The following is a 12,903-nucleotide window of genomic DNA, read 5'->3' as shown; positions in this document are numbered from 1 at the left end:
CAGTGACAATATAATTTCATGTCATTTCAAGCCATGCTGCCATCACTTGTTAACCTCCCAAATTCATTTCTTCTCCTTCAGATATTGTTGCTGAAAATTTAATTCATTATTGTGCAAAAGAAAACACTCATTAATAGTTATGTTATCTAAATCCTTTTCAAAACAGAAAAAGAATAAGAGAAGGAACAGATTAGGAGTTTATACAGAAAAAAAATTCTGGCTACCAGTTATCTTATTGAGCATCAGGAAGCTCCAATATTTTGAATAATTAATCTCATAAATGACTTTTCCTATGTGTACGCACATGATTTATTTAGTCCACAAACTCAGTGGTTGCCTGTAGTCTACAAAGTATTGTGTGGCTGGTGCTGTGGGGGACAGAGAGATGAGTAAGGCATGACTCCAGCCACTAGTAATAAAACATGGAGAGGCCACCAAAAGAAAAGTTCTTCTATTGTGGAACAGCCTTAATGTTCCTATTAGATGTAACAGGATTACTTTAGGAACTACCAATTGTTACTTATTCCAAGTTGATTCACCTTAAGGTTTAAGGAAGGGAAATTATTTATTTTTTTCAGTTTTTATTTAAATTCCAGTTACATAACATAACATACAGTGTAATATTAGTTTCAAATGTACAATTTGGTGATTTCAAAACTTACATACAATACCCGGTGCTCATCACAACATGGGTTGGTCCTTTTATAAGGGATAGAAGACAACACAGTTGTATATCTTTGATTATAACTTTGATAGATACAGAATTTTTCCTCATGCAGTTTTCATGTAAATTATTTGTAAAATCCAAGGACATTTCCGTGGAAAGCTAAAAGAATGTTCTTTCTTACTACTACACCAATAGACACAGTCCCTGGAAAGGAAGAGGGAAAGAATAGTTGATATGGGCTGTCTGTAAAGTTCTGTCAAGTGCTAGATCATGGTCAAATATATGTAATACATTAGGACCTGAAATACCAAAGCTGGTTTCTCTACAGGGAAGACACTTATATGCAATACTTTTGCAATTTGTACTTGTTTGAGATCTACTTAGAGGTCCCTAGGTCCCTGAGACACACAGGCCCACGCATTCCTGGCTGGTTCTCAGATCTGGTCAACTAAATAGCTATTTTCAGTTAAAAAAAATGACACGCTTTTTCTTCTAATGTCAAAATTAAAAGTTAATAAGACAAATCTAAAACATAACATAAAGAGGAATACACTACATGTGTAAAAATACTTACTATTGATCTTAATTTTAAACACAGGGAAGATGATAGCTACATCTTGGCAAGTCAAAAGTCTTATTTTTTATTTTCTTTTAAAAATGTACTAAATGTTTAAGCCTCTTGCAGAACTCTGCATTTATCCAATGTTAAAAATTGTCCTATAGCTCACCTTTCTTTGAAAAGATGTTCCAGATTTTCTTCTATTGTGAAATTTAGTTCCAAGTGTTCCCTCAAACTTATGCCAGCATTTATGCACTGTATAACACAATGGGTCTCTTCATTAATTATTCACCAAGAGAAGGGACTACCATTTCGATGGCTGAAGACATCATTAGAGAAAAGAATGTTAGATCATGGAATCATAGATTTTCAGAGGTAGGGAAAATCTTCAAAGGAAGACATAGACCCCTGGAGCATGATGGCTTGAGGAACAAATGCTATAGGTTGTAAACACAACTGGAACCCAAATCAGGGTGTTGAAACTTTCTTAAACCTGCCTTTATAGAAGGATAGCAAAAAGGTGGGGAGGGAATGCATTTCTCAGGATACTGCCTCCTACATCTTCCAAATTACAGGTACTTTGAAGTGAAAAACAATGCATTTTTTGATGAACTTTAATTTGGATCACAGTAGCAGCCTCTTTCACATTGTAAGTAAATGCTAATTAGTAAATTCACTTCAAAATAAATTAGTTTATTCCTGGCCTATACAACTGAATTATGCACTAATATATTGGAGGCACCATTTGTAGAATTTTTTTTAAATTATTAGACTTTCTTACCCTATGTTTTGCCTTTGATGTGATCCACTGTGTACAGAGAATTCCTTACAATTGACCAAATTGGCTCTGAGTGCCAGAGCGGCAATTCGACTTTTTTTTTTAATCTTAAACTGGTATCCTCTTGTACCAGAAGAATATTCCATTATTTCACTTTTCTGTTTTTGCACTTTAGGAAATTCAGCCAGAACCTGGTTGCTCAGCTTTGGTACTTTGTGAAATGTGTTTACTTCGGGTTGTCTGCCTACCAAATCCGTTGTGGCTACCCAACGCGAGTCCTTGGAAACTTCCTCACCAAGAGCTACAATTATGTCAACCTCTTCTTGTTTCAAGGGTAAGGAAGGACACTGTGTTGTCACAGTCACCTACAGAGGGGAGGCTGTCAATAGAAAGGCATTTTGTTTCCTTGGGAAAAAACAGGAAGATAAAAAAAAAGCTGATGTGGCAAAACAGATCATCACAGAACTCTTCTGTTTGGTAAAAGACAGATACGCCTCTTGAAATAACCTTTCTAGGTGTAGTTACTGCACACCTGGTCAGCATATTGTTCTAGAATTATCCACCTGGGTTAATTTTCTGTTACTGGATCCTGCATAATTACTGTGGTAAAATTTCAGGATGAAAAATAGGGATACATGATCCTTAAGTATTAATATATATGGGCAGAGTGGAACAGAAATTTGGTCTTTGTACTATTTCAAAATACCTTTGGGATGTTGTGTATACAGTGAGTTCCTCCATTGAAGAGGGCCATTTATTCCACCTAACCTCAACCAGAATGCCACATGACTTACTTGTTCCTGGTAGTAAGTTAGCTACTCACACAAAGCATATTGGCTCTTCCATGTAAGAATTTCATTGGTAGTATCTCCTCTCTGTTCCAATGAAAATTATACCACAGCATAGAAGGCCAGGCTGCTCATGGCACTGCTGGCTCCTTGGTTGTACCAGACCTGGCGACAGCTGACTTAGTCACAGAAGAGGTGTCGAGTGTGCTCAGTGAATCGCTTAGTGTTGTTCTGTGTCTGGCCTGATATTTCTTCTGGGGATTGGATTAGTGTTCACTTGGCAGAGCTGAGTGGCCTAGGAGAGAATTTCTGAGTGAGAACCCAAGCTTCTCTGAAGGCCCTGGGGTGACCCTGCGTTCTCCGGCTGGGAAAAGTGCTGTGTTAATCAAGAAACGGGGAATAGTTCCTAGACCAGAGGGGAGCCCAAGCCAACCCATCCCCAAATATAAGAACATAAGCCAGAATCTTACTAACCTGAGGTATCTACTAAGTCTACCATCTACTAAGTCAACTGTGTGCCCCCCAAGCCCATGTCCTGCTCCCTCTGACATCTCTCATTTCCCCTCATCTTTCATATATCAGGTATATAACTTGTTCTAGCTCATTCAACAGCAAATCGCCAATATTCAATAATCCTGTGATCAGTAGACTCTCATAACATAAACAAATACATGTTTAAAAATGTAAAATTATGTGGGTTTTTTTTTTTTTTTTTTTGCAGAAGATATTACCTTAAATATAGAAAATCCTAAACAATCGACCAAAGCACTGTTGGAAGTAATCAATGAGTTCATTGTAAAGTTACAGGATATAAAATTGACATGCAGAAATCAGTGATCCTTCCATATGCCAAAAACAAAACATCAGAAAAAAAAAACTATCCCATTCATAATAGCACCAAAAACAATGAAATACTTAGAAATAAACTTAACCAAAGAAATGAAAAGATCTATACAATGAAAACTACCAGACTTTGATGAGAGAAATGGGAGAGGACACCTTCAAACTTAAAGAGAATCCTAATTTGTTAAGACCATCAGCAAAAAGGAAAAAAAAATAGAAAAAAGAATGGAAAACACTAATTCATACATTGACTTAGGATGAAAAACAGTTGTATTCCAAGTTGCATTTTACCATAAGGGTCACCTTGAGAATTTTTCCCAAGTCATAAAGGGCTAAAACAATAAGGAACTACATGAGCTCCTGGGGTTGGGATGGTGGCGGGGGCTACCCCACAACTGCCTCTCTAGCAAGATGTGTTTTCTGGCAGGTTCCGCCTTGTTCCTTTTCTGACTGAGCTGAGGGCTGTGATGGACTGGGTGTGGACAGACACGACCTTGAGCCTCTCCAGCTGGATCTGTGTGGAGGACATCTATGCTCACATATTCATCCTGAAGTGTTGGCGGGAGTCTGAAAAAGTAAGCCAATAAAAATGCCTTACCCCTTTTGATTTCCCTTCCATCCAGTCTAGTTATAAGATTAATGTGAATCTCTGCAAGTTTTGTGGCCAAATAAATGGAGACAGGAGGCAAAAATGGTGAGGACCTGTGAATATCCCATTGGTTTCCACCCCACTGGACTTGGGAATTTTGGACTCACTGCTGCCTTAGTCAGCAATGGCATCCAGATGTGTTCTTCTTTTGGCCAGCTTATATGGTAGTTATTTTTAAAAGAAGAAATGATATATTGCTGTGTGACCCATAATTCTTAAATGGCTCATTTGGGAGCCAAAAAGAATGTGGTATGATGGAGAAAAGTGGGGTCAGGTGGCTTGGACTCAGGCTTACCCTCTGATTCACTCTTTGATGAGCGACAGGACAGTGTAACTTCTTCGTGCAAAGGAAATTGAAGTGTGGATATTTGCTTATTCTGTTAGGTTGAATATTAAAGTTTAAATATGGTTAGAATTACTGTTATTGATTGGATTTTTCAAAAGTTTAACATCTGAAACAGGAGTCATAAGAGCAGTGGAAGTGCTCAACAAGCATTAGTGAGGTGGTAGAAAGTGTCCAGTATAATACTCTCCTTGGAAAAATTCCCTCTAGTGTATACAATTTCTAGTATGTTCTGCTGCTGCTTCTTGGAATTTCAGCTTCATAGTCACAGGGCCCACTGACCTGCAGCTCCTGTATTTATGGGGTTTGTGAAAGTAAAGGAGACAGGGCTGGCATTAAACTTAAAATCTTAGAGCTTGTCCTCATTTGTAAGGAGCAGAAAAGTTGATAAAATGATAGAATATGGCAGATATTCTGCCAAAGGGACTTGGAAGGTAACAATCATGGTGATAAAGCATCTAGAAATCATGACAAATGAAGAAAAGCAGGAAGAACCGAGAATTGTTCTGTGTGAAGGAGGCCAAAATAATAGTCGCTTTTATCTATTAGAAATAGTAGAAAATAGAGGGAAAGTTTGAATTTGTTTAGAAGACTCAAGATAACAGAGCTGAGACAGGTAGACAGAAGCTCTAGTAAGTTTCAGTGGCATCTGAAGAACTTCCTAACAATCGAAGCTACCCCATCACAGACTGGCTCCCTCAGAAGGTGGCTGCTGCCAGGTGTCCACATACACGTCACACAGAAGAGAATCTACATCCTGAAACCTCTGTGCTGGGAAGCACAGGTCCTAGATTTATTCATTCAGCAGTTTATCATATCAGTTGTCTATTGCTGCCATCAAACCACATCAAACTTAGTGGTTTAAAAATAACAACCATTTTGGGGGCACCCGGGTGGCTCCTTTGGTTGAGCATCTGACTTCAGCTCAGGTCATGATCTCAAGGTTCATGGGTTCAAGCCCCACATCGGGCTCTCTGACCTCAGCACAAAGCCTGCTTCGGATCCTCTGTCCCCCTGTCTCTCTGCCCCTCCCCTGCTTGTGCTCTGTCTCTCAAAATAAATAAACTTTAAAAAAAATAACAACTATTTTCCTTCCTCACAATTCTGCGGGTTGGCAGTTTGGGATGGATGTCGCTAGACAGACTTGCCCAGGGTCATCCTGTGGCTGCTGTTCCAGAGGGACCAAGCACAGGCAAGAGAAAGACTGGAGAGAGAAGTGGTTCAAGAGACAGGCAAGTCAGAAGATAATTTCAGAATAGATAGGATCTAAGCCTCTGTAGATGTTAAGGAAAAGAACAGTAGAAAAAAGGAAAAGAAAAATTCTTAGTATCAGAGCCAAAAGATAAAGTGGGGGCGGGGGGAGCTTGGGAATCAGAGGTGTGGGTGAATAAGTTAGTAGTGGTGAAGAGGAACGGCCATCTTACAGGAAGCTGGAGAAAGATGAGCAGTGAACCAACTGCACATCACACAGCCTGGCTTCTGCATGAAGTAGACTGACTTATCTATTGACAGCAGGAGGGAAAGACGGCATCCAAAACCCAGAACCTGTCCATGGGGCACCGGAAACTGTGAGATACATCTTCCTCTGGATGAAGGGGAGGAGAGTCCTCAAGTGGGAGTTTTTGAATCAGAGCTCACATTGCTGTCCCACATGGATACAGGGCCGCCTTTCATGGGAGCGGCTGTGTCTGCCCCATTTGTTGGCTCTTACAAGCTTTCCACTGTCTTTGAGCCAATAGGTGACAACCTTCTTAATACTATAGTGAGGAAGTCACAGCCATTGCCCATAGTCCTTGTGAAGGACAGGGTTGCTGTGCCCTAGAACATGAGTTTTACGATTATTATTGTTATTTTATCTTCAAGAAATAAGAATCCTCATATGAATGTATCACTTCTCCTTAAATATATACTTCTATCTTATGCTCAGTCGCTGGCTATTTCAAATCTTTTTTAATCTTTTATTTATTTCTGAGAAAGAGAGAGACAGCATGAGCAGGGGAGGGTCAGAGAGAGAGATACAGAACCTGAAGCAGGCTCCAGGCCCTGAGCTAGCTGTCAGCACAGAGCCCAACGTGGGGCTCGAACCCACAAACCGTGAGATCATGACCTGAGCTGAAGTTGGACGCTTAACCCGGTGAGCCACCCAGGCGCCCCAGTCGCTGGCTATTTCAGAGTAACAGTCTTTTAAATCAGTACAATTTCCTAAGGAACTTAGGTGTATAGGAGGTAAGTAAGTATCAGGGGAGCCCAAGCGAATCTGGCACAAGTTTCTACTCTGTTCCATCAGAAACAGAAGGGTTACCAGTGATGATCTCTTGTCCAGTATGAAGCAGAAGAGTAAGATGCTTTTAAAAGTAACTTTTCTCAGGAAGTCTTCCAAGTCGAATGTGCTACGCTCTGGGGCCTTTATGAACACACATTATGAAGCCAGAACAATTTCCTAAAAGGCAGAGTGCTGGCCTATGAGCACACACAAATGCAGGCCACTTGCTCCCAGCCCTGGTCTACAGTGATTTCCAGGTAGCCACGTCCCTAGACACTTTAGGAAGCTGACCAGAAATGCAGCATTGACAAGGCGTGAAAAACAGAGAGACACAGAAGAGCATTGGCTTAACCAGGAAAGGGGTGATGGGCAGTGCAGGACAGGAAGGGAACAGTCCCTTTGGAAGGTGAAGCGGGGAGTTAGAGAGAGGTCCAAAGGTCCTGGCCCTGTCCTGCCTCCAGGAAGCTCACAGAGGGCTGAGCAGGAAGAGGGGGAGAATGGATGGGGAGGTTCGGGGGCCTTCAACGATGAACCTCAAAGGCTGGTCTCCAGGAGAGGAACTGACATGGCTCCGCTGCAGGCAGGAGAGACCCAAGCTGTTCTTGGCAGAGAGAAGTCTTTAACCGACAAAACACTTCGCTGCATAATGCCTGAGCGCTCCTGCATTAGGGTGAGAGGCCCCTTGTCTAAACTGGCCTCCTGGAGAAAAGGATGAGAAAGCAAATCTGTGTGTGTGTGTGTGTGTGTGTGTGTGTGTGACTATATATCTGAAATTTTCAAATACTGTGGTTTTTCTTTTGCAATAGAAAATTATAATCCATTTAATTAAATTTAAAAGTATTAAACTCCAGTGCAAAGATATCAAAACGCAGTGTTGGAGCTGAACATCATGCCCTAACTCAGAGCACAGCGACTTACAGGCACTATCTCCTGAGCACAGAATTCACAATGCTGCCCATACTGGCTCTCATGCCTCCCCCCCCACCCCCGCACCTCTGTCCAGCTCCCGCCCTATACTTCCAGGCCTGACCTCAGCCATCAAGGAGCCATTGTAGCAGTGCTGGCTCCCAGACCTGTCTCGTCCTTTGTCACGAGAGCTCAGCACCTTCAGGCAGAATGTGGATAAGTTTTCCTTACCTTAACTCTAGTGAAATGAATGGCCCCCTCCTGAGAGATTGTGCCCCTCCCAGGATAAATCTCACAACCAGGCTGGGGAGTGGAGGCAACCCCCACATTATGTGTGTTGCCCAACTTCAGGGGTAACCCTGGAAGGCAAAAAGGTCACTGAGAAGCAACATGTAAGCAAGGGTTACACATGCAGACCTGAAGCCCTTTTGATTCCAGACGGTGCATCTGGCTCCTTGTATCTTGCTTAGTGCCAGTGCTTGGTGGGTCCTTAATAAATCTGATGGCAGGGATTCCGTCCCCACCAAACTCACTGCTTTTGTATGAGAGAGCAAGTCCCTCACTTGATGCACACATTTACCACCACCCCCAGCTCCTGCCACTCAGCACAGCACCCACTGAGGGCCTGAGTGGAGTCCTGGCGCCCAAGAGACAGGGCTCTTCTGATCATATAGATCTTATTACAGGACTTGAACCACATTGCCTTCTGACAATATGTGTCATGAATGAAGTGAAAAAAATTTTTCCACCCACCAAGAGCAGGTGGTTGATAGGCACAGCTTTTGACTATTCGGGAATCTGAAGTAAAGTAACTTTCTCCCACACGATCCCTTAAAACCAGAGGCTTTGTTCACCAGTATTTGATCCATTGGTCCATGGGTTCATCAACCAGCCAAAACCAGCACAAATTTAAGGAGAAAGTCTCTCGGGTCCTGTTGGTCCCTCGTGGTGCCAATGTGGGGGACGTGTTGGGTGCTCATTACAGCTTCACATCACTACCTAACTTCGTAGAGTGGGGGACAGGCTTGCTCTCCCCACTTCACAACAAATGGAACAGAAGCGGGACTCAGTCAGGTCCTGTGGCAGGAGCGCACACCCTTCCCCTTCTACCCAGACCCCACCTGCTTCTGGGGGCCAGAAGCCTGAGCCTGGTGTGACTTCTCTCTTGCAGAGATACCCACAGCCCCGCGGGCAGAAGAAGAAGAAAGTGGTGAAGTATGGCATGGGAGGCATGATCATCGTTCTGCTCATCTGCATTGTCTGGTTTCCCCTTCTCTTCATGTCCTTGATCAAATCCGTGGCGGGGGTCATCAACCAGCCCCTGGACGTCTCAGTCACAATTACCCTGGGAGGGTACCAGGTAACCTCTGTGCACGTCCCCCAGGGCTCACTCACCTGCCGACACCTTTTCTGATAAACAGCAACAGGATGTGTAGTTAGCTTTTGCAGTCCAGATTTCCTCCCTACATTTCGACTGGTCAACAAATACATGATGTATGAGATGAGGCACTGAGGACAGTGAAGTAATAGTTGTGTTCAGGTTGGGTAATCACTTCAAGAAGAGATCTCTGAGGTCAATTGCCACTGGGTACCCAATGTGAGATACACCGCGTAAATATTGTTCTTTTAACCCAGGATGCAGATACCGGCCTTGGAGTTTTAACAGCACCGTGTTTCTTTGTTTTCCAGCCTATTTTCACAATGAGCGCCCAGCAAAGCCAGTTGAAAGTTATGGATCAGCCCAAGTTTAATAAATTTATGAAAGCTTTTTCTAGGGACACTGTAAGTAAATACATGTAGTAGATCTCTGTGAAGACCTTTCGTCTAGGTGAGCTTACTGCTTGTCATTTCCTTCACTGTTGTGTCACGGCCTGTGGTGGTGGGAAGGACTTTTCAGGGATTCCCGGTGGTTCGCAGCAGATTCCTGGCCACATCAATACTCTGAGACACTGTGTCCGTATCATTGGAAATGTCTCAATAAACATAATTTTAATTCAGGACATTTTAACGTAAGCTAAACAGATATGGGTCCTCTTTCATCTTTTTAAATATTTTAAAATTGTGGTAGATATTGATCCCTTTGTCGGGTAGATCTAATCTAAGAATCTGTATTAAGGGAGTAATTCAAAATGTCGGAAAAGCTCTATGCAGACACTTGCTTGTGCTGCCATCCTCTGCATTAGTAAAAGCTAGAAGCCACTGAGGGCTTAATAAGTAGGGACTGGTTGAATAAATTATGGCAAAAGTATCGAGTGAATTTGATAGGCACTGGCTTCCTTAGGGCGGTCGGCATGGGAGATGGGGACTGCCACTTTTCATTTTATTTACATGCTATGTTGTCTGAATATTTTCCAAGCAGCATCTTTCAGAATACAAAATAATTACAGAGACTCTGCATGGCGTGAACATTCTCAAGACAAAACCTCCATGAAAGAGGATACACATTATTATTTTTTCAGTTAAAAAAATAAAATCTACGTCTCCTACCCAATATGATAGTGGCATCGCTCTAGTGGCAAAGTAGTGGCCAATGTATTCTTTTCTGTACATTACAAACTTTTAATCATGTGATAAATTGATTTTTCACAATTAAAACTTGCTTTACAAATAATACTTTGTATTTAAAGAAAATGCTTAAGCAAACAGATGCTTATCCCCTTTATAAAATTGTCAGCCTCTAATGCACACTGCCAAAACTAATCTTGAAGGATGTGCAGCTGTGAAGATACGACCAGGAAACTGTGGATGGATTAAATTTGACTGTCTTGTGAGAAGGAACACCCCAATAGTTGACACATTTCCTTCTTAGTGGGGAGGAAAAATGACACAAAAATCATTTGCCTTTTCTTTATTGATGAATTCGGATGATCCCATAGCTGTACTGGTGTGGCGACATCACCCCTGGGAATTGGGACTCAGGCTGCCCTTCCCCGCGGGGAGAGGAACAGAGTAGTGCAATAGAACACAAAGACCATCCACTGTAAAACTTTCCCTTCCTTAGGAAGAATTCCCCTTTATGCAGCCCATTACAAGAAGAGTAATCACTTTATTTGCACATCACTACAGGGGGCACCTGGGTGGCTCAGTCCTTTGAGTGACTTTGGCTCATGGTCATGATCTCACGGTTCTTGGGTTCGAGCCCCGCATCGGGTTTTGTGCTGACAGCTCGGAGCCTGGAGCCTGCTTCGGATTCTGCGTCTCCCTCTCTCTGCCCCTCCCCTGCTTGTGCTCTGTCTCTCTCTCTCTCTTTCTCTCTCTCTCTCAAAAGTAAACATGAAGAAAAATGTTTATTTGTACATCACCACGTATATGATCTATTTATGCATGTGTTATTTGTGCATATACAGGGTGCCATGCAATTTCTGGAAAATTATGAAAAAGAAGACATAACAGTAGCAGAACTGGAAGGAAACTCAAATTCTTTGTGGACCATCAGCCCTCCTAGTAAGCAGAAAATGATAAGCGAACTCATGGACCCCAATAGTAGCTTCTCTGTTGTTTTTTCATGGAGTATTCAGAGGTAGTTACTGTATTTCCATGCATAATTTCCCCTTTCCCCCCAATCTAAACTCGGGGTGGGGGTGGGAGGAGAGAAGGAAAGAAAAAGTTGATTGATGTGAATTTTAGTTGACATTACACTTTAGGAACATTCATTCCATGCTGTTTGTTAAATAACAGTTTGCCTAGGAATCTCTGACAAAAATAAGAACTTCTTACTTTTCCTTTTTTCTACTCCAGTTTTTAAGGAGGCTGGTAACGAGTTCTGTGAATGAGAGAGAGAGGTAAAGCAAAAAGAAAAGAGTCGTAACTTCTAAAATGAAATGGTCTGGATGATTGTAAGATTTCCCTGGAAGGTTGACGTTTGGTCTTAGTAATAAAGAATTGGCAGCCTCGGAAACTTGAATTCTCACTCAAATCCCTCCAATATAGGGAAGCCCTGGAAGAGCTTCTCTCCAAGTAGGAGGTGTGAGAGCAGCCTGGGAGTCCTAGGAGGGAGAGCTGAGAGAAATTCCTTCTCACCTACTCTGATCCCATGGTCAGCATGTGCCCACTACTTCACTTGTTCATCTATTTTAAGTTTTTATTTAAATTCCAGTTAGTTAAACATGCAGTGTAATATTAGTTTCAGGTATACAACATAGTGATTCATCACTTCCATACAATACCCAGTGCTCCTCACAAGTGCCCTCCTTCACCCCCATCACTTATTTCACCCATCCACCCCCCCACCTCCCCTCTGGTAACCATCAGTTTGTTCTCTGTAGTTAAGGAGTCCATTTCTTGGTTTGCCTCTCTCTCTTGTTCCCCCATTGCTCACTTGTTTTGTTTCTTAAATTCTTTATATGAGTGAAATCATATGGTATTTGTCTTCCTCTGACGGACTTATTTTGCTTAACATAATACTCTCTAGCTCCATCCATGTCTTTGCAATGACAATATTTCATTCTTTTTTACAGCCGAGTAATACACACACACACACACACACACACACACACACACACACTCCACATCTTCCTTATCCATTCATGAGCATGTCTTAAGAAAAGTTCTTGCTTTCAGAAGCCCAGTGTGTTAGTGAAACAGTCGGGGAGCCTCAATACAATACATTAGTTGCTTGGCTGAGTGTTTGCTTGCTTGCTTGTTTGTTTGTTTGTTTGTTTTTATCATAGTCTTGTGATTCAGGATTCTATGCCAGCTTGTTTGGGAAGTCAAGTGATAGGTTCATTTGAGTTCATGGTTCCTGGCTTCTAGGATAAAATTAAGAAAGAATCATGCTACATACAGAAGAAGCCTTCTCCAAGCTAAAGTGCATTTACAAGGAAACAGTAAAGAAATAGCTGAAAGGGGGCTGTTCAGAATTGAAAGGACACCTTCTTTCATCTTATTTTCTCCTTTAGAACATCCCAAATTCCTCACATGAAATTCTGTACTGCCAAAAATTCACTTTCTAGCCTTTTCTTTGAAGAGCTACCAAAAAAAAAAAAAAAAAAAAAAAAAAAAAACAAAAAACTAACAACATTAAAGATCAACTCTTGGTGGAACATTCTTTTAAAAATGTGGATTCTATTAGTCACCATGGAGACTAACCTCACTGGATCAATAAAAA

At 41.8% G+C, this 12,903-nt stretch overlaps 1 protein-coding gene across 2 annotated transcripts in view; it reads left to right on the top strand.

The window, feature by feature from the left end:
- PIEZO2 (piezo type mechanosensitive ion channel component 2) overlaps nt 1-12,903 on the top strand; it is a 449,780-nt gene that overhangs the window by 430,023 nt on the left and 6,854 nt on the right. For both annotated transcript variants that reach the window (XM_039220835.1, XM_039220834.1), the window contains 5 exons: nt 2,180-2,338; nt 4,063-4,210; nt 8,968-9,156; nt 9,486-9,578; nt 11,144-11,316. In XM_039220835.1, coding sequence (XP_039076766.1) covers nt 2,180-2,338; nt 4,063-4,210; nt 8,968-9,156; nt 9,486-9,578; nt 11,144-11,316 — 762 coding nt within the window. The remainder of the gene's footprint in view (nt 1-2,179; nt 2,339-4,062; nt 4,211-8,967; nt 9,157-9,485; nt 9,579-11,143; nt 11,317-12,903) is intronic.

The sequence above is a fragment of the Hyaena hyaena genome, unplaced genomic scaffold (assembly GCF_003009895.1).
Source record: "Hyaena hyaena isolate Hyena2069 unplaced genomic scaffold, ASM300989v1 scaffold_910, whole genome shotgun sequence".
Taxonomy (NCBI): domain Eukaryota; kingdom Metazoa; phylum Chordata; class Mammalia; order Carnivora; family Hyaenidae; genus Hyaena; species Hyaena hyaena.
This window is presented reverse-complemented; position numbering and strand designations above follow the sequence as displayed.